At 42.0% G+C, this 22,373-nt stretch overlaps 1 protein-coding gene across 1 annotated transcript in view; it reads right to left on the bottom strand.

Annotated features, from left to right (window-relative positions):
• LOC103350800 (cyclic nucleotide-binding domain-containing protein 2) overlaps positions 1-22,373 on the bottom strand; it is a 115,068-nt gene that overhangs the window by 72,244 nt on the left and 20,451 nt on the right. The window contains exons 4-5 of the mRNA XM_051820266.3: positions 19,266-19,340; positions 11,320-11,408 (exon numbers count right to left, since the gene is read on the bottom strand). Of these exons, the coding sequence (XP_051676226.2) occupies positions 11,320-11,408; positions 19,266-19,340 (164 nt within the window). The remainder of the gene's footprint in view (positions 1-11,319; positions 11,409-19,265; positions 19,341-22,373) is intronic.

Here is a 22,373-nt window from a genome sequence, read left to right as displayed (position 1 = left end):
ACGAGGAGAGAGGCAGCTTTCACTTTACCTGGCTTCTTATGAGCTTAGAATGGAAGTGTTTACATGGTACCGCCCCCAAGTCCTGGGTAAGGGAACTACTTCCCAGGGAAGGGGTCATCTGATTGACAGGTGGGTGGATATGAGCACAAGGAGCAGGGAGGTGGGGCTTCCAACATATGAACTTAATCTAGCTACCTGACTTGTCCCATATCATCTCCAGGCAGCTGGTTCCGGGAACATCTCTGACTCTCTGTGGATGGGATAGGCTAGTGGAGTAGAGTGGATCCTCTGTACCCTGTGACTGTAGGAGCATTGTGCGCTCAGATGGTAGGAACACTGTGACTGCACAATAGGGCACAAGGGATAGCTGGATCCCTGGGCAATCACTGTGGATGGTGCCAAAGGCTCAGACCTCCCTGGTTGCATGGGGTGAGTCATTGTACCGGGATCCGTGTTCACATGAGGACTGCACAGACCCTTTGTGCAGTTCAAGTGGCAGTGCAGGTGAGTGTTGCAACCACTACAGGCTAACCAAGGGCATCGATCACCTTGGAAGACAAGAGGTAAGTGTGTGATTACACCAACAGAGGTGATCATACCCTCTTCCCTGCCGATAATAGAGGTGATCTACCACACCCAATTTGGGTGTCATTGTGGATACTTGCCCCACCCTGCAGCACTGACCAGAGTTCCATGGCCACACCCAGCACAAGCCTCTGGGTATTCACTGAAAGAGCAGACACTCCACTAAGCCACAGAGGAATACTTAATGATAAAATCCATCAGAGGAGAAAACGAACAAATATTTCTAGAAATGCCTAAAAATAAACACAGAAATTTAAGATATAAGAATAAGGAAGATAACATGATTCCCCTAAAGGAACATAATAACACTTCAATATTAGACTGTGAGGGGGCTAGCACTGTGGTGCAGTGGGTTAATCCTCTGCCTGCGGTGCCAGCATCCCATATGAATGCTGGATCGAGTCCCGGCTGCTCCTCATCCAATCCAGCTCTCTGCTAGGCCTGGGAAAGCAGTAGAATATGGTCCACATGCTTGGGCCCCTGCACCCACGTGAAAGACCTGGAAGAAGCTCCTGGTCAGCACAGCTCTACTGTTGCGGCCATCTGGGGAGTGAACCAGTGGAAGGAAGACCTTTCTCTGTCTCTCCCTGTCATTGTCTGTAACTCTACCTCTCAAACAAATAAATAAAAATCTTAAAAAAAAAGACTGTGAAACAAAGAGATTGATTAAATGTCTGAAAAGAAATTCAAAAGATTAATCACAGAACTACTCAGAAGCAATGAGAAGCAAATTCACGAGTTAAAGAAATCCACACATGACATGAAAGAAAAATTCTCTCATGAGATTGAGATTTTTAAGAGAAACAAAAATGAAATATTAGAAATGAAGAATTCAATATGTCAAATAAAAAATACAGTAGAATGCCTTAAAAACATATTTGGTGAGGTAAAATAAATAATAACTGACTGGAAGACAAATCTTTGGATATTTCTCATTCAGACAAAAAAAAAAGAAAAATTAGAAAAATTAAAAACAATGTTGGAGATTTATGGGATGCTATCTCATGACCCAACACATGGGTCTTGGGAGTTGCTGAAGGTGTGGAAAGAGAGAATGGATTAGAAGGCCTTGTCAGTGAAATAATTACAGAAAACTCCCCTAATTTGGAGAAAGAAAGGTATATCCAAGTACAGGAAGCATGTAAAACTCTTAATTGACATAACCAGAAAAGATCTTCACCATGACACATTGTAGTCAAACCTACCACAATAAAAGATAAAGAAAAGATTCTAAAATGTGCACAAGAGAAATGCCAGTTTACTTCCATAGGATTCCCAATTGGACTCACAGCTGACTTCTCATCAGAAACCCTATAGGCTAGGAGAGAGTAGAGAGACATAGTCCAAGTCTTAAAAGAAAAAAAAACTGCGAACCCAGAGTACTGTACCCTGCAAAGCTCTCATTTATGAATGAAGATGAAATAAAATTCTTCCATAACAAACAGAAATTGAAAGAATTTGTCACCATTCATCCAGCCTTACGAGTGATGCTTAAGGATGTGCTACACACAGAAACACAGAAGGATGGTCATCATTATGAAAGAATATTATGGCAGAAATTTCACCAGTAAAACTACAAAGAAAATCCAAAGCAATCAATAGGAATATTTATGGAAAAATAGCAGGGCCAAGTTGTTACTTCTTAACAATAGCCACCTTGAATTTAAAGGCCTCAACTTTCCAGTTAAAACATATAGACTGGCTGAATGGATGAAAAAAACAAGACCTATCTATTTGCTGCCTGCAAGAAACATACATCACCAACACAGATACATATAGACTGAAAGTGAAAGGATGGAAAAAGATATTTCTTGCTAATGGCATTCAAAAAAGAGCTGGTGTAGCTATCCTAATAGCAGACAAAATAGATTTTAACACAAAAAAATTAAAATAGACAAAGGACACTATGTAATGATTAAGAAATCAATTCAACAGGAAGATGTGACTATAATAAATGTATGCACCCAATTTCAGAGTGCCTGACTATTTAAAACAAATGTTAATGGATAAAGGTATACACAGACTCCAATACAATAGTAGTGGCAGAATTCAAAACCCAGCTTTCATCAATGGGCAAGTCAACTAGACAAAAAATCAACAAAGAAACAGAGCTAGTCAACACATGGATCAAATGGACCTAACTAATATCTACAGAACCTTTCAATCCACAGTTGCAGAATACAGATTCTTTTCATCAGTGCATGGAACTTTTTCTAGGATAGACTATATGTTAGAACATAAAGTAAGTATCAGCAAATTCAAAAAAATTGAAATATAATGCATCTTTTCTGACCATAATGGAATCCAGCTGGAAATTAACAACTCAAGAATCTCGGGAAATAAGCCAACACATGGAGAATAAACAACATGCTCTTGAATAAATAGTAGGTCAAGAAAGAAAAAGAAATCAAAAAATTTCTGGAAATGAATGAAGACAATACAACATATCAAAACTTATGGGATACAGCAAAAGTAGTGTTAAGAAGAAAGTTTATAGCAATTGGTGCCTGCATCAAGAAATTGGAAAGGCAGGGGCCAGCACTGTGGTGCAGCAGGTTAAATCCCTGGCCTGAAGCACCAGCATCCTGTATGGGTGCTGGTTCCAGTCCCAGCTGATCCTCTTCTGATCCAGCTCTCTGCTATGGCCTGAGAAAGCAGTAGAAGATGGCCCAAGTCCTTGGGCCCCTGCAACCAACGTGGGAGACCTGGAAGAAGCTCCTGACTACTGGTTTCCGATTGGCGCAGCTCCAGCTGTTGCAGCCATCTGGGGAGTGAATCATCAGATGGAAAACCTCTCTCTCTGTCTCTACCTTTCTCTGTGATTCTTTCAAATAAATAAAATAAATCTTTAAAAAAATAAATTGGAAAGGCACCAAATAAATGAGCTATCAATGAATCTCAAGGACCTAGAAAAATAACAACAAACCAAATCCAAAATTAGTACAGGGAAGGAATAATTAAAATTAGAGAAGAAATCAACAAAATTGAAACCAAAAAACAATACAAAAGATCAGTTAAATGAAGAGTTAATTGTTTGACAAAAATAAACAGAACTGATACACTGCTGGCCCAACTAATGAAAGAAAGTGGGAGAAGACCCAAATTAATAAAATCACAGAATAAAAAGGAAATATAACAATGGATACCACAGAAAAAAATAATCAGGAAGCACTACAAAGAGCTGTATGCCAGGAATTGGAAAATCTAGAGGAAATGGATAGATTCCTGGACACATACAATCTACAAAACTGAATCATGAAGACATAGAAAACCTAACAGATCAACAACCAAGATGGAGGTTGAATCAGTACTACAGACCCTCCCAACAAAGTAAAGCCCTGGACCAGATGGCTTCACTGCTAAATTCTACCAGACATTCAAAAAAGAACTAACTCTAATTCTTCTCAAGCTATTGAAAACAATTAAAAGGGAAGGAATCCTCCCAAACTCCTTCTATGAGGCCAGCATCACCTTAATTCCTAAGCCAAAAAAATATATAACAGAGAAAGAGAACTGTAGACCAATATCCCTGATGAACATAGATGTAAAAATTCTCAACAAAATATTAGCTAATTGAATCCAACAACACATCAGAAAGATCATTCACCTTGACCAAGAGGGATTTATCCCTAGTATGCAGGGATGGGTTAACATTCATAAATCAATAAGTGTGATATATCACATTAAAAAACTGAAGAATAAAAACCATATGATTATCTCAATAAATGCAGAGAAAACATTTGATAAAATACAACATCCTTTCATGATAAAAAACCTTAGCTGATTACATATAAAAGGAACATTCCTTAACACAATCATGGCAATTTATGACAAACCCACAGCCAGCATTTTATTGAATGTCAAAAATTGGAAGCATTTCCACTAAGATCTGAAACCAGACAAGGATATCCACTCTCACCATGGCTATTCAATGTTGTCCTGGGAGGTTTGACCAGAGCCATTAGGTAAGAAAAAGAAATAAAAAGGAATGAAATTGAAAAGAGGAAGTCAAACTATTTCTATTTTCAGATGACATGATTCTACATAGAGAGGAACCAAAAAACTCCACTAAGAGACTATTAGAATTTATAAACATTTGATAAAGTGGCAGGATATATAATTAATGCATAAAAATCAAAAGCCTTTGTATACATAGACAATGCCATGGCTGAGAAAGGACTTCTAAAATCAATCCTATTTACAATAGCTACAGAAAAAAATTAAATATCTTGGAATACATTTAACCAAGGAGGTAAAATATCTCTATGATGAAAATTATAAAATATTAAGGAAAGAAATAGAAGACACAAAAAATGGAAAAATTGTCCATGTTCATGGATTGGAAGAATTTTAGTATATGTGCTGCTGAAGCGAGCACAGGATTGGAAAAATTAATACCATCAAAATGTCCACACTATTGAAAGCAATTTACAGAGTCAATGCAATCCCAATCAAAATACCAAGGGCATTCTTCTCAGATCTAAAAAACCTATGCTAAAATTCATATGGAAACACAAGAGACCCCAAATAGCTAAAACAATCTATACAACAGCAAAGCCAAAGGCATCACATTACCAGATTTCAAGACAAATTACAGGGTAGTTATAATTAAAGCAGACTGGTGCTAGCACAAAAACGCATATGCAGACCAATGGAACAGAACAGAAACTCCAAAAATCAATTCACACATTTACAACCAACTAATCTTTGACAAAGGAGTTAAACTCAACCCCCGGGGGCTGGTGCTGTGGCATAATGGGCTGAGTCTCCAACTGCAGCACCAGCATCCCATATGAGTGCTGGTTCAAGTCCTGGCTGCTCCACTTCTGATCCAGCTCTCTGCTTTGGCCTGGGAAGGCAGTGAAAGATGACCCAAGTGCTTGGGCCCCTGCACGTGCATTGGAGACCCAGAGGAAGCTCTTGGCTGCTGGCTTCAGATTGGCTCAGCTCTAGTCATTGCAGCCATTTGGGGAGTGAACCAGCAAATGGAAGACTTCACTCTTTCTGCCTCTGCCTCTCTGTAACTCTGCCTTTCAAATAAATAAATAAATAAATCTTTAAAAATAATAAAATAAAATCAATCCCTGGAGAAAGGACAATCTCTTCAACAAATGATGCTGGGAAAACTGTATCTCTACATGCAGAAGTATAACACAAGACCCCTATTGTACGTGTTATACAAAAATCAACTCAAAATGGATCTGCCTCTGCTTCTCTCTCTGTGTAACTCTTTCAAATAAATAAATAAATCTTTAAAAAATTATAGTTATATATAATGCCACAGAATACCCACTGGGGCTGTGGCTGTGGCACAGCAGGTAAAGCCACCACCTGCAGTGCCAACATTCCATAAGGGCACCAGTTCAAGTCCCAGCTACTTCATCTTCTATCCAGTTCTAGTCCCAGATGCTCCACTTCTGATCCAGCTCTCTGTTATGGCCTGGGGAAGCAGTAGAAGATGGCCCAAGTCCTTGGGCCCCTGCACTACATGGGAGACTGGAGGAGACTCCTGAATGCTTCAGATCAGCCCAGCTCTGGACATCACAGCCATTTTGGGAGTGAACCAGCAGATGAAAGACCTCTCTCTCTCTCTCTGCCTCTCTGTAACTCTGCATTTCAAATAATAAATAAATAAATCTTTAAATAAAAAAGAATACCACTAAGCTGTAAAAAAGAATGAAATACTGTCATTTACAACAGAATGGATGCAACTGGAAACTGTTACACTCAGTGAAATAAGACAGTCTCCAAAAGACAAATACCATATTTTTTCCCTGATTTGTGGTAACTAGTAGAGTACCAAAAGTGTAAAGCATAGGAGTGAAACTGACATTTTGAGCTTCAATGATTGTTACAGCCTGAACAGTGTTTTTTTTTTCCCCCTTATTTTTATTATTTAACTCTTTACTTAGTGTATGGTTTATCTTATGAGTATAAAGTAAACTGAAAGTAGATCATTGTAAAAATTGAGAGATACTGGTCGGTGCCGTGGCTCACTAGGCTAATCCTCCGCCTGTGACACCGGCACCCAGGGTTTTTGTTGTTGTTGTTGTTGTTGTTTTTTGACAGGCAGAGTGGACAGTGAGAGAGAGAGACAGACAGAAAGGTCTTCCTTTGCCATTGGTTCACCCTCCAATGGCTGCCGTGGTTGGCGCGCTGCAGCCGGCGCACCATGCTGATCCGATGGCAGGAACCAGGTACTTCTCCTGGTCTCCCATGGGGTGCAGGGCCCAAGGACTTGGACCATCCTCCACTGCACTCCCTGGCCACAGCAGAGAGCTGGCCTGGAAGAAGGGCAACCGGGACAGAATCCGACGCCCTGACCGGGACTAGAACCCGGTGTGCCGGCACCGCAAGGTGGAGGATTAGCCTAGTGAGCCGCGGCGCCGGCTGGCACCCAGGGTTCTAATCCTGGTCAGGGTGCCGGATTCTGTCCCAGTTGTTCATCTTCCAGTCCAGCTGTCTGCTGTGACCTGGAAAGGCAGTAGAGGATGGCCCACGTGCTTGGGCCCTGCACCCTCATGGGAGACCAGGAAGAAGTACCTGGATCCTGGCTTTGGATCGGCACAGCGCGCCGGCCATAGCAGCCATTTGGGGGGTGAACCAATGAAAGGAAGACCTTTCTCTCTGTCTCTCTCTCTTACTGTCTAACTCTGCCTGTCATAAAAAAATTTGAGAGATATTAGGAGAGGAAGGAAGAGGAAGGTTGGGAGCATAAGAGGGAGGGGGTAGGGTATCATTGTATTCCTAAATCTGTATATACGAAATAAATGAAATCTGCATACCTTAAATAAAATTTTAAAAAATATTATAAAAAGGAAAATTTGTGACTTTCCACTGTTTGTAGTAATGTAGAACAGTTTTGAAATATTACACCTTGAACTCTGCAGATGGGAAAAATATTAAAATTGTTAAAGTAATCACCACATCACAGAAACACCCTCAAGATAACCACAAACAAAAGCCAGGAGAAGGGTCCATCAATCACTGCAGAGTCATGCGAATGAGGCCAATAAACATGTGATGAGAAGGAAGGAGGAGAAGGCACATGGAGAACGTCAGAGGGAAGAGCTATGATATGGATGACAAGTGCTGCTACAGAAGAGATCTGGTTGGATCTCAGTGGATTCAAAGCATCACAGAAAAGGCAGGAAGATCCCACGTTCTGTTTTCTTTCCTTCATCCTGTGAACATGTGGATGCAGGCCAGTCATTCTCAGCCAGATTCTGAAATGCATCACTTGGCTGCCAGAAACCCATTATACTAACCGGATCATCAGCCTCCTCTGTATCTCTTTGACACAAGGATTCCAGGACTGCTCATTTCTTCTGCAGCATTAAAATTTAAGAACAACACCTATACCATAATCCATTAAATATTCACATGGACCTGTGCTCTACACTCCTCTTTTATACTCTAACCCCAGAATGATTCAACAACCAACTTGAATGACGTGAAGGAATGCCAATATTAAATATGTATCTCATGCTTAAACACTTAATTTTTATATTTCTGGAGCATTTGAAGCTCTTAGAAATGGAAAACCATCTTCCTTAAGAATTTTTTTTCTTGTTAAGCTATTAGAATCAACTGCTCCAATACAACAAATAAAGAAATCAGAATATTTTGGGGCCAGTGCTGTGGCACAGTGGGTAAAAGCCCTGGCCCAGGGTGCCAGCATCCCATATGGGTGGTGGTTGAGTCCCGGCTGCTCCTCTTTTGATCCAGCTCCCTGCTATGGCCTGGGAAAGCAGTGGAAAATGGCCCAAGTCCATGGGCCCCTGCACCCATGTGGGAGACCTGGAAGAGACTCCGGGCTCCTGGCTTTGAATCAGTGTAGCTCCGGCCATGGCAGCCCTCTGGGGAGTGAACCAGCAGATGTAAGACCTCTCTCTGTCTCTACCTCTGTAACTCTTTCAAATAAATAAAATAAATCTTTAAAAAAATCAGAATATTTTTAAAAATAGAAAAAGAGGAAGCCAGTGCTGTGGCATAGAAGGTTAAGCCTCCACCTGAAATGCCAGCACCCCATATGGGCACCAGTTGAGTCCTGGCTGCTCTGATCCAGCTCCCTGCTAACATGCCTGGGAAAACAGCAGGAGATGGCCTAAGTGCTTGGGCCCCTGCACCCACATAGGAGACCTAGATGAAGCTCCTGGCTCCTGGCTTGGGGCTGGCCCAACCTGGACTATTGCAGCCTTTGGGGAGTGAACCAGTGGATAAAAATTTCTCTCTCCCTCATTCTCTCTCTATCTCCTTCTCTGTCTCTATTTCTGCCTTTCAAATAAATAATTCTTTTAAAAATAGAAAAAGAAAAATATAGTACTCTGACATTCAGAAATTAAAGTTTCTACATAATTATACATATCGCTTTATATGCCAATTTTATATTGGACTCTAAAATAGCCTATGAATATTATTAATTACTTATAAAGATATTGATTCATTTTTAATTTTTATTCTTCATTTGAAAATATAAATTTGAATATTAATGTCATTTTCACTGAACAAACTGCTACTTATTATGAATAACTCTCCACTAAAATTTCTAAGTATTCATGATTTTTAAAATAAGACTTGGGGCCAGCGTTGTGGCATAGGGGGTTAAGCTGCCACCTGCATTGTCGGCATCCCATATGGGTGCCAAATCAAAACCTGGGACCACTTCTGACCCATCTCCATGCTAATGGTCTGGGAAAAACAGTAGAAAATGGCACAAGTGTGTGAGTTCCTGCAACCCATATGAGAGACTTGGAAGAAGCTCTTGTCTTCTGGCTTTGGCCTGGCCCAGTCCCCACCATTGCAGCTTTCTGGGGAGTGAACTAGTGGATGGAAGATCTCTCTCTGTCTTTCCATTTCTCTCTCTCTCTCTCTTTCTCTGTAACTCTTTCAAATAAATAAATAAATCTTTTATAAAAAGTCCTGCATGCTAACCCCATCTCCTGTGAGATGTCCCTATAGAATTAAAAAAAGAGAGAGAGAGAGAGAGAGAGAGAGAGAGAGAGAGAGAGAGTTGATGTTAACACTACACTATTAAACCTTTCCCAAGGAAGAATCACATACATAATGGGTCACAGACAACTCTGGGTTGCAGACAATAGAATCTACTGATTGATTTAAAAAGCAGCACATAGGGCAGATGTTTGGCCTAGCAGTCAAGCTGCCAATTAGGAATGCATGTGTCCATATCAGAGTGATTGGGTTCAAGCAATACCCAGCTCAGGCTCCGGACTCCAGCTTCCTGGTAATGTGGACCCCAGGATTGTTGCATCCACTTGTCAGCTAAAACAAAATGTTACAAAAACTAGTGACAGTCACACATGTGTTTTATTGAAAATGAAAGACAAATGAGAGGCAACGTAACCGATCGGGACCATCCACCAATCGGGACCAACACTCCTTATCAGCGTGAAGCCCCCAACAGCAGGTTACACAGCTTTTTATAGTATTCTGTCCACTAGGGCTCACAATTTCGAACCGGACCCCTGGTATGCAGTGAACAATAAAGAGGAAAACCAGAATATGGTTGTAAGATAACAGTTAACAATAACAAACCCAATAACAGATCCAAGATACGGTTGTAAGATAACTGTGAAGAACACATTTCGATCAACCTAGTTCCTGGGAATTTGGGCCCACATAGTTTCACAAGATCCACCCTTAGCCGTTAGCAAGCAAAGCTAATATGTGCAGAAGCAAGAGATCTGCAATTAGCTTTTAGCCACACTCACTCCATTTTGATTCTGATTTTACAGGGCAGCTCAAGTAGTTGGGTTCCTGCTACCCACATGGGAGACCTGGATAGAGTTCCCAACTCCTGGTTTCAGCCCCATTAGAGTGCTATTGAGGGCAACTGAAGAGTGAACCACCAGATTGGGGGAACACGTTCACACGTGCTCTCTCTTTGTCTTTCCAGTTCTGTTCCTCCCTTCCCCTAAATCTGTCCCTCAAATAAATAAAAAAATTTTAAAGGGATGATTACTTTTACTATACTATATTTATATTTTTAATATGTTATATTTACTATAGGTATTAAATAGCTTATAAAATCTTTGGAAAGGGTAGTGAACTTGTTTCTAAACTTCTAGCAACAGCTCTAGTGAAGACATTGGACAAACTATCACATAAATCTGGACCACATCTGAGCAAAGAGTTGTGGGATCTTTGCCAACATGTACCAGAACTGACACCCATGTCCTATCTTTCCCTACACATTCCTAAATAGCATATCAAAATATGAAGATGTGGCTATCTGGCAGAATCTAAACCATTATTTCTAGGAAATAAGACTGGGAAAGGCAGATTTTTAGTTTTTGCTTCACTTACATTCTACATTGAGATTGTAGAGGTTATTCTATGAAGAACTAAAAAAAATTAGAGTGTTTTCAAAATATTTTGGGCAACTTCAAATTACAATGTCAACTGCAGGCCTTTATTATAAAATTCAAGGTACTTTACATCCAACACATTTTGCATTTTTTCCTTACCCTAAAAAAATGAGTGGGTTCTTCATCCTGTTTTCAGTTCTAGCTTCCCTCAGGTCAGTTTGAAGACTCACCATTATATTACAGAGCTCAAAGCATAAACTCCAAACTACTGCATATTTATTTTGGTTAATATTCAATTTATAACATGTATTTTATCTTTGCAGTTTTTAAAAATCTATTCACAATCTGCCACTGCCTTTCTCGGGGGTCTGCCAAGACCCAAATGGAATATTTTTGTGTCACTTACTCTTGATAGATCGCGGTCTGGCAAAGCTGGAGCTGTACTTCATTTGGCAAACTGCGAAATGACCTATTCTTCTTTAGGCAGAGTTGAATCTTTAAAAAAAGAAAGAAGATAAATAAATGATAGCCTACAGAAGGGCTGGAGGGGAATGATTATGATACTCACTATTAGCTCGGATTCCTTCAATTCCTCTGATAACCAGAACAGGAATCACTTTTATGTGTTCTCCAAAAACTAGCCATTTTTCACATGTGGATGCTTGGAAGTAAAGCATTTAGTAAATGGATTCAGGAGAATTTGGCAGCATAATCCTAGTAGAGCAAAACCTCCTTTGTGGAAGGGAAGGAGCCATGAGATACAGTGAGGAGAGGGTCCTCCCTGCATTCATGAACTTCCGTGACATGAGGCCCCCGACCTCCATGAAGAAGTTGGTAAGGAATTCTTCAGAAACACAAAAATACAAAATGATGAATAAACAACCACATTTCAACCAAAACAAAAAGCCAGAAAATAGCAAAGCAGTAGCAGAACCCCCATGGGGCACAGGACCCAGGACAGCCACCTGGCAGAGGGAAGGAAACGCCTTGCCTTCAGCACCCCATCGCCACAGTGGGGATCAACCAGGGGATCAGTCCTCACAGGCTCCGAGCCCAGCCAAGGAGCCCCCAGAGTCCACAGGCTGAGCCACCCCCAGGGAAGGAGCTAACGCTGCCCTCACTCCTCTGTGGTCTGTGCTGCTGCCGCTCTGCACCACCCTGGACCAGAACCCCTGTCCTGCTCTGTGCCAAGTAGGTCCCTCCGCTGCTCAGGCTCAGCCACCACTGTGCTACGCCCACCCTGAGCAGCACCAAGCTACTGCAGGGCTGCTCCATCCGCAATCCCAAGCACTGGTGTGCCTCTCTTTAGGGCTGGCCTGACGAGGTGTCTGCCTCTGGGGACCCAGAGCCAGATGGTGACCTAGGATCCTGACTCCAGCCTGGCTGTTGCAGGTATTTGTGGAATGAACCAGAAGATGAGAGATTCTCTCTCTCTATCTCCCTCTTACTGTTGATCTGCCTTTCAAGTAGATGAAAAAATTAGTAAATCTTTATCATAAAAGTCTAAAATTCACTGGTAGAGGTAAATACATCATCAAATCCAGAATATAAGATGTTTTATGCAAGTCCTATAGTAACCAGTAAACAAAAGATGACAGGAGCTACACAAACGATAAAGATATGGACATCTGGTGGCAGTTAAGGTGCTGGTTAACAGGCCTGCATCCCATACCAGATTCCCTGGATTTGCTCCCCAGCTCCAGCTCCCAATTTCAGCTCCTTTCAATGCAGATCCTGGGGAGCAGCAGGTGATGGCTCAAGCATCCGGGTATCTGCCACCCACATAGGATACCTGGATTGAAGTTCTGGCTCCTGTCTCTGGCTCCAGCAAGTCCCTGGCTATTGTAGACATTTGGAGAGTCATCTCTCCCTCCCTCCATCCCCTCAACCTGCCTATCAAAAAATGTAATTTTTTAAAAGAATAAAAGTTATGGGACATGCCACCACATGTATGAACCTTGAAAACACTGTGTTGAGTGAAGTCAATCAGTCACAAAAGGAAAAAATATTATAACATCCCTCTTACATGAAATATCTAGAATAGCCAAGCTCAGAGAGAGAATACAGATTACAGGTTACCAGCAGGTAACCTGCCCTGGGGGAGAGGAGGATGGGAGTTATTACTTAATGTCAGAGTACCTATATGGGGTGACAGATTTGGAAATAGGATAGTTGCACAGTAGTGTGTATGCAACTAACCCCACCAAAATGCACTTAAAAATGGCTAAATGGCATGTTACATTATACATATTTTACCAAAAAATTTTTAAGAAAACTTTTTAAAACACATGTTCACAGTATGTAGAAACTTTTACTAAAGGGTTTAGAAATTCTAAAACTTTAAGTTTTCTAAATCTAGTTACCAATGTAGTAGATAATTACCTAGCAGGCCAGAAAATGAGGGCAGCACTGCCAAGGAATTTCAGAGGCACTGAAGTGGTTGTGTATATAACTACAATGGTAGATACATGACCCTCTATATTTTATCAAGACTCAGAACTGTACAACACAAAGAGCAGCTTTCACAATAATCAAATTTTTACGGAGGGGTGAGTATCATGGGAGATCAAGGTGGAATATAGAATATGACAAATTAATCCAACTACACTAATAAATATCTGACATACCACACTGAAGGAAGTGTGGGGGGAGGACCTGTCCTAAATATCTCTGTACAATAGGGTTCTGATAATGCAAGGTTAAAGACAGAACAAGGTACTCTAGTTGGTAAACATGCATCTCACCCCAGCTTGACAATTCTAAAACTACTTTACATACATACCAGGACTGAACAAATAAGTTAATAAATATACTGTAGGTAATGACAATCAGGTTTGTAACTATAGGAGAAATAAATTACAAAAAAGCAATGGTAAATGTTATAATAAACCCTGTGGCAATGGACTTGAGTTGGAGATATCTGTATGAATCAGGTTATTTTACTATGCATCCAAGTGGACATACAGAAGTAAATACAGATATGTAGGCTGGTAGACACATGGCCGTTTGCTGGCTCCATGTGCAGAGAGGACCTAGAAGCAAGGCATCCTTAGTTGCAAGGAGGAATATTAGAGGCCAGATTTTGGTTTCTAAATACTGTTCTGTGATAGAAGGAGCCAAGTTTTTTAAAGAAATACTTGACTCTTGGGCTGGACCATGAAAATACAAGATGACCCTGGAGCAGCATTCTGCTGTCCCAGAGTATGAGTTAGCTCTGAAGACCAACAACGACCAAATACCTGAGGGCTTCCAAGAGCCAGGGCAGGAATAATATGAGTAATACAATCACCAATAATAACAATGAATTATAACCAAAAGAACTAAATAACTATCCATAAGTCAGCAAATACCCATGAGTACATACACAATGGGAAGGAGAAAGGGAGACAGGGAGAGAGAGAGGGAGACAGAATTCTTCCTAATGAAAGAATTCCAATTAATACATGGAGAAAAATGTGGAAAACTGAACATCACCGTTAAAGCACCACAGTTATAACTGCTACAGACAAGACACTGATGGATGCTAAAATTACTGAGTAACACTTTAACGAGAAATGGCGTATTCACACTGCCTCAGTGCGTTTCTCCTCAAATACTTACTTAGTGGTTTTCACATGTGTTACAAATCCTTAATCCCTGCCTCCAGGAGGTGAGGCTGACCTCCCCTGGATGGGATTTAACTCCCGTGAATTGGACTCAGCCACTCACTGGTAACTGCAATGGACAAAACGGCAGGCAGCACCTTTGTCAAGGGACAGAGGCCGACATCGCCCATCATAACACACACTGATATGACGTACCCAGCACCCAGTCAAATCATATAACCACGAGAAATTGCCATTAACACCAAACTGAAGGACATCCTACAAACATCTAACCGCCATTCTTCTAGAGTCAGGATAAGGAAGGATGAGGAAAGACAGAACTGTCATGGTCTGAAGACCAAGCAGCCAAGAAAACCGAAGGCCGTGCTGCTTCCTGACTTGGATTCTAGACCTGATAAAAGGCATCAGTGGAAACACTGAGTAGTCTATAGTTCAGTCAGTAGGATTTGTTGAGCAGATCTCAGTTTTTTATTTTTTATCTTGTACCATGGCTACGTGAGATGTTAACATTAAAGGATGGTGGGTTAAAGGTCTACAAGAACTCCGAACTATCTTTGCAACTTTTCTACAAATCCAAAATCATAAGAAGTTTTTAAAAATTGAGCATCAGCTGAACATAGTAGTTGGCTACATGTAATACTAAAATGGAAGGGTCTTTCCTGGGGTCGGTGCTGTGGTGTGGCAGGTAATGCCACCACCTGCAGTGTCGGCATCCCATATGGGCACCGCTTCGGGTCCTGGCCGCTCCACTTCTGATCCAGCTCTCTGCTATGCCTGGGAAAGCAGTAGAAGGTGGCCTAAGCACTTGGGCTCCTGCACCAGCGTGGGAGACGTGGAGGAAGCTCCTGGCTCCTGGCTTCAGATCAGTCCAGCTCCGGCCATTGAGGCTATCTGGGGAGTGAACCAGCAGATCGAAGACATTCTCTTTCTCTCTCTCTCTCTCTCTCTCTTTTCTCCCTCTCTGTTTTTGCTTCTCTGTAACTCTACCTTTCAAATAAAAATAAAATAAATCTTTAAAAAAATGGAAGGATCTCAATCATTGGAGACTGAAGCTAAAAATAAAAACAATTCTGCACTAATCACTACCACTCACTTGTACATTTGGAATGTCCAAGTTTACCAAACTAAAATCTACCAGGAAAAGGACTAGGAATCTGTCCCATTGTTGATTTGTGAGGTGGCCCTGTCTTCATGCCCAACTGCAGGCCCAGGAGTGGACCAGGGTGAATCAGCCTCCAGTTCAATCCCTGCTCCTTCCTGTGAATCTCAGACATCATTTGGCACTGGTGGAGGGTTTGGATGTCGGCAACAGCGTATGTGAGACAAAGCAAGTGGAAACTGGTGGAAATTGGCACTTTACAGAAAAATGAAAAAGCATAAAGGTTGTAGTCATGTTCATCTCTGTGCTTTCTCCTTATTCAAAATGCTTGTAGCATTAAGTACCCACCTTTAGGAAACATACAATATACAGGAAATTCTCTGGTTTATAGTAATTTTATTCCTTGAAATGAAAATTACTCCTATCTACCTGATTACATATAAACTACCAAACCCTGTCAGTGTCTTTTTTTTTAAGTTATCTTTTCAAATTTATTTAAGTGACAGAGAGGGGCTGGCATAGTGTACAGCAGGTTAAGCTGCTGCTTGCAACACCAGCATTCCATATGAGCACCAGTTTGAGTCCCAGATGCTCCAGCTCCCTCCTAACGAGCCTGGAAAAGCAATGTAAGATGGCCCAAGAGCTTGGGCCCTGTCACCCACTTGGGAGACCTGGACGGAGTTCCAAGCTTCTGGCGCTGGCCTGGCCCAGCCCCAGTTGTTGTAGTCATTTGGAGAGTGATAAAGTAAATTTAAGATCTCCCTCTCTCTCCCTCTCCTTCCCTCTCTCTCCCTCTCCCTCTCTCTGTAACCCTACCTTTCAAATAAATAAATAATTAAAACAAATCATTAAATAAAAATAGAGAGAAAATTCCAATTTACAGATTCACTTCTCAAACTATCTGCAGTGGCCAGGACCAAAGCTGAGAGCTGGGAATGCAATTCAGGTCTCCCAAGTGGACAGCAGGAACCCAATTTTTTGAGCCATGACTGCTGCCTCCCAGAGTCGTCCTTGGTGAGGAGCTGCAGTCTTGAGCTGGAGCTGGGGATTGAACCCAGGCACTCTGATGTTCAATCCAGACATCTTAACCAGTCAGCTAAGCATCTGCTCCCCAGCATACAGAATAAAGATTTCCAACCTGTCACCTTGTCGTTGCTTGACGTTGGCCAGAAGAACATGCACATTTTATGTGCTTTATCTGGAATCATGTCAACTCAGCATGGAAGACGGATTATTTTGCTGATCAAAAGTGGTAATTGATGGTAAGATAGACGTTTAATTTTTAGAAGTGGGAAGACAAAGTAACTACTAATGAATGACCTTTGTTTACAGGCAAAACCTTTCCAACCATAGGGTTCATGAGGCAGTTCTGATTAGGGACTGACAGGCTACTGTGTAAGACACTATTCATCTGTTTTCTGTTGCTATGGCTGAGGCTGGGGAATGAATAAAGAAAAGAAGTTTGCTTATCCCACGGTTTTGGAGCCTGCAAGTCCAATATCAGGTGGCCCCATCAGTTCAGCCTTTGGTAAGGACCACCATTAACTGTGTCACATCGTGGTAGAAAGTGGATCTGTCCTTGTGTAGAAGGCAAAGATGACAGGGCCAGACAAAAAGCTCTGTTATAACAACTCATTTCACAAGAATTAACTTGAGCTGCAAGACCAGCACTAAGACCCTCCAGGAGCGATGCTCGTAGGGACTTCATTACTTCCCACAGGACCCCATCTCCTGAATACCCACCACCTCTCAATATCAGCCCTTCAGGGCCCAAGCTTCCAACACATGCACTCTTTGGGGAGACACTTGGACCACATCCAAAGTACAGCAATCCCCTACTCTCAGTTCTTGACTCTGAAAGCCTCACTCCCACCTACACCCCAGCTCCCCTCCTACTCCAGCACCAGAGTCCTCATTCCCAGCACTCACTCCTAGCCTGGAGGCCTTCTGAGGTCATCTCTAAGTTACAGCAGCTTGGTAACTTAATTCCATCCTGACTGATTTAGACATACTTAAGAAAGCTGGTTACTTCAGAGCACACATATGATTCATAAAGAGTTGAGTAAATAGATGTCTATTTTCACACTTTTATGGACACAATTCTCAGCTTAAAATAATTCTATGTGAAGGATAAATTTAATTTAGATCATGTTTACTTATACGACCTTTTCCAAGCTGTAAATCTACTGCGAGTTCCAGACTGCCTGTACTGAAACAGGAATGTCAGCTCACAGCTACAAGAGCATCCAGGTCGACGCTGCTCAGTGTGCTGGGTGCTCTGGGCTGGAATGGCACGGGTGGACCAAGGCAAGCCCAGAAACACTGACTTTGAGAAACGACTGACGCGAAAGGTAACGACTGCTTGTAATACAGCACTTCATTCTTTAGGACACTCTGAAACACTCTCTATCTTAAAATGTTTAAAAATCAATACCTCTCTTTATAGCTGGTTTACAAAATATATTGCATCCCTTAGAGACTAAAAATCAACAAATATAAATCCAATTTACCTAAACATATTAAAATTTTAAAAGAAGCAGAATAGGTCCACCCAATCTCTTATCGACAAAAATTTGCTTCTATATCACTGAAGTCTATTCAAAGATTAGTAAGTTAAAAATCACAAAAAAAAACCTCAATCAGTTTTAAATAGACATATTTGAAAATCAATTATTTATCTCAAACACATAATTCAAACAAATATAACACATAGTAGGTACTCAAGGACTAATATTTCATTATTCAGTGTGTAGGACCCCAAAAGCGGTGTCCTTTTGTGACGACCCCAGAAACACAGACTCCGGACCAGACGATGCAAAAGGCAGGAGGCAGTTTTATTTCATTTGCGCAAATGGGCCCTCTACTGCTGCAAGCAGCGAGCAAGAGAGAGGAGCCCCGAACAATCATTTTACACAGTTTTTAAAGGGCAAAACCACAAAATTAACATACTATAGGGTGGCATAAGTTTATTGGGCAACTACAAGGGGAGGAGGTCGTCGAGGAGGAGGAGAGACAGGGGGCTACGTGCCCTACGTGTCTAAGCTTGGACAAGGGGAGGGGGTCCTTGAAGAGCAGAAAGGGGTGGCTACGTGCCCTACGTGTCTAAGCTTGGATAAGGGGAGGGGGTCCTTGAAGAGCAGAAAGGGGTGGCTACGTGCCCTACGCGCCTCGCGGTTTCTTTGTTAAGCTTGAACAAGCACAGGGGAGGGGGCTTAGGTGCATACCAGGATGTTCTGTCGCCCTTATCTCTGGGTAGTAGCCCTTATCTCTGGGTAGTAGCTATCTGCCTTCTCTGTGAACTTAGTTTACTCCCCATTTCCCAGGACTGTTTTATTAAGGCCATTCTTATGGCGCTCTTGGCTCTCGGCCGTTCCTTTCAAGTGTATGAAACATATGAAAGAAAAGAATTGTTTCACTAGATCAAAACAAAATATAAAGATACAAAATCCCAGCTTTATTTTATCCCACTTTGTTTCAAAAAACCTAAAATTAAGGCAAGGATTAAGGAAGCAGGAAACATAAGAAAAAAAGTGGCATGTTTTATAATGTTAACCTGTATTTGCTTAAAATGATTGAAAAAAGCACAATTGGACAACATTGGTGTAAGCACAAATCAGAAAAGAAATCTTTAATTTTTTTTTTTTTTACCTCTCTGAGATTTTCTTGGCTTCTTTGCTTAGGCTGAAGAGACAACAATGTTTTCAGCTTTTCAAAATCTTGGCTCTATAAAACAAAGTATATTTACATTGAACGCATCTTACTTGCCCCCACAAAAACTACTCCTAAAATTTTAGAAAGAGGCTGGGTGTTGTGGCTCAGCAGGTAACACTGCCTCCTGCAATGCCAGCATTCCGCCCGTTTGGGTCTTGATGCTCCACTTCTGATCCAGCTCCCTGTTAGCAGGAGCTTTAGCAGCAAAATGCCTAGGAAAGCTTCACCAGCAAGTCCTTCTCCGCCACCACAACACTTCAATTCGTTGCTCTCATCAAACAAGGGAAATCTGGAGCATTTGCCTAGCAGTTAAGATGTTGGTGAAAGTGTCCACATCCCGTACGTGTGCAAGTGCTGGTTAAAGCAGCTGGGTTCCTGCCACCCATGTGGAAGACCTACATTGAGTTTCTGGCTCTTGGCTTCAGCCTGGGCTGGCCCCAGCCACTGTGGGCAGCTAGAGTGAGCTAGCAGAAGGGGATATTATCTCTTTTTCTCCCTCCCACCCCTCTCCTCTCCAAAACAAAGGGAGGTGTTGAGAGCTCTCCAGTGAGAAATTACTAGGCATCCACCAGTTCTGATCCTGCCTCACTTCCTTTTGTTTCCTGATCTAATCTTCAGAGGGTACTCATTTTCCTTCAGCTGATAATATAAAAGCTGATGCATTGACACGGTAAAATCCCCACAACCCTCAGTTCTTTAGGGGCAGACTAAACAGCTGGTATCATCACTTACAAAAGTGTCTTCAATTTGTTGGCGCTTATGTTGAGAAACAAAGTTTAACACTGCAGATTTTTATCTTTCAATTCAATTTTCCAGGCACTTTCAAAAGTCTCCTAGTACATTTACATTTTAAGTGTATATATACAAGATGTACATACACAATTGGTGTGTATGAACTTATATTCATATGCATACACATATATACACATGTGTATACACAAAGAAACATAATTTTATAAATATAAAATTATACTATTCTTTTTTGTAGCCTGAATTTTTCTTCAATTGACTTTTTCCCATATAGACATCATTGTTTTTTAAGATTTATTTATGTATTTGAAAGGCAGAGTTACATTACAGAGAGGCAGAGGCAGAGGCAGAGGCAGAGGCAGAGAGAGAGAGAGAGAGAGAGAGAGAGAGAGAGAGTGTTCCATCCACTGGTTGAGAGAGAGAGAGAGAGAGAGAGAGAGAAAGAGAGTGTTCCATCCACTGGTTCACTCCCCAGATGGCCGCAACGGCCGGAGCTGTGCCGATCCGAAGTCAGGAGCTAGGAATTTCTTCCAGGTCTCCCACGCGGGTACAGGGGCCCAAGGACCTGGGCCATCTTCTACTGCTTTCCCAGGCTATAGCAGAGAGCTGGATTGGAAGTGGAGCAGCCCGGACTCAAACCGGCCCCCTTATGGGATGCCGGCACTGCGGGCGGTGGCTTTACCTGCTACACCACAGTGCTAGCCCTGACATCATCATTTTTAATTACTCCATCATACTTCATGACACACATTAATACCTTTAACACAGTCACACAGTTTAAATATCACTTCCTCCAAGAAGCCTTCACTGCCTCCCCAAATCTGGATCCCAAATCCTTCTTCTGTGCTGCAAGTACAGTTTATGCTACTACAAAGCCACTCAGTGATTGGTTAACTGTCTTCTTTTCTAATCTGTAAGCTATATAAGGACAGGTCCTGTATTGGTCAGCATTAGTTACTATAATGAAATACCTGAGATAGGCTACTTTCTTTTCCCCCAAAAGCAAAAAGGTCTTTATTGTCCCACACTGCTGGAGGTTCAAAGCTCAAACAGTACGGCAGAGGCTTTGGCAAGGACCCTCCTTGATTGCCTCTCACCACGGTGGGAGTCTATATGCAGAATCGGTCTCTCTCTCTCTCCTTATAAAGCTACCAGAATTCAGTCATAGTAGCCCCACCCTAATGACCTAATCCAATCTCATCACTTCTCAAAGATCCCATCTCCAAACAGATAACTGAATTAGGTGTCCATTCTCTTAGTACCTTTTTTTTTTTTTTTGGACAGGCAGACTTAGTGAGAGAGAGACAGTGAGAAAGGTCTTCCTTCCGTTGGTTCATCCCTCAAATGGCCGTTACGGCAGGTGCTGCACCGATCCAAAGCCAGGAGCCAGGTGCTTCCTCCTGGTCTCCCATGTGGGTGCAGGGCCCAAGGACTTGGGCCATCCTCCACTGCCTTGCCGGGCCACAGCAGAGAGCTGGCCTGGAAGAGGAACAACCGGGACAGAATCCGGTGCCCCAACCAGGACTAGAACCCAGAGTACTGGTGCCGCAGGTGGAGGATTAGCCTAGTGAGCCGCAGCACCAGCCTCTTAGTACCATTAACACAAAGCTTCAGGGACTAAGTGCTTATGTGAGTTCAGGGTGACAAATATTCAAACCATAGCAGGGATTATTTATATTTGGTTAATTGACACACCTTGCAGTACCCAGCAAAGATAGGTGTCCAGTAAATAGTTGTTGAAATGTAAATCATTTTCTTTTAAAAAAAATCATACACAAAGAGGACAGCATTTGGTAGTACAGGAGGTTAAACCTGTGTGTGCAATACCTGCATCATACATACAGTGGTGGTTCAAGTCAAGCTGCTCCACTTCCAATCCAGTTCCCTGCTAATGTGCCTAAAAAGGCAACAGACAATGGCCCAAATGGGTCTACGTTGTAGTGGAGCAGTTTAAGCCTCTGACTGCAACGCTGACATCCCATAAGGGCACCAATTCGAAACCCAGATGCTCCACTTCTGATCCAGCTCCCTTTTAATGCACCTGGGAAAGCAGCGGAAGATGGCCTGAGTGCTTGGACCCCTGCCATCCACTTACAAAACTGGGAGACCTGGAAGAAGACCTGGCCCAGCCCTAGCCATTATGACCATGTGGGGAGTGAACCAACAAACACAAGATCTCTCCCCCGCGCCCCGTCTCTTTCTCTCTCCTCTCTCTGTAACTCTGCCTTTCAAATAAATAAAAATAAATTTAAAAAGAAAATGGCCCAATTACTTGGGCTCCTGCCACCCATAAGG

This window comes from Oryctolagus cuniculus, chromosome 8 (genome assembly GCF_051225735.1).
Source record: "Oryctolagus cuniculus isolate XC-2025 breed Fujian yellow rabbit chromosome 8, ASM5122573v1, whole genome shotgun sequence".
Classification (NCBI taxonomy): domain Eukaryota; kingdom Metazoa; phylum Chordata; class Mammalia; order Lagomorpha; family Leporidae; genus Oryctolagus; species Oryctolagus cuniculus.
This window is presented reverse-complemented; position numbering and strand designations above follow the sequence as displayed.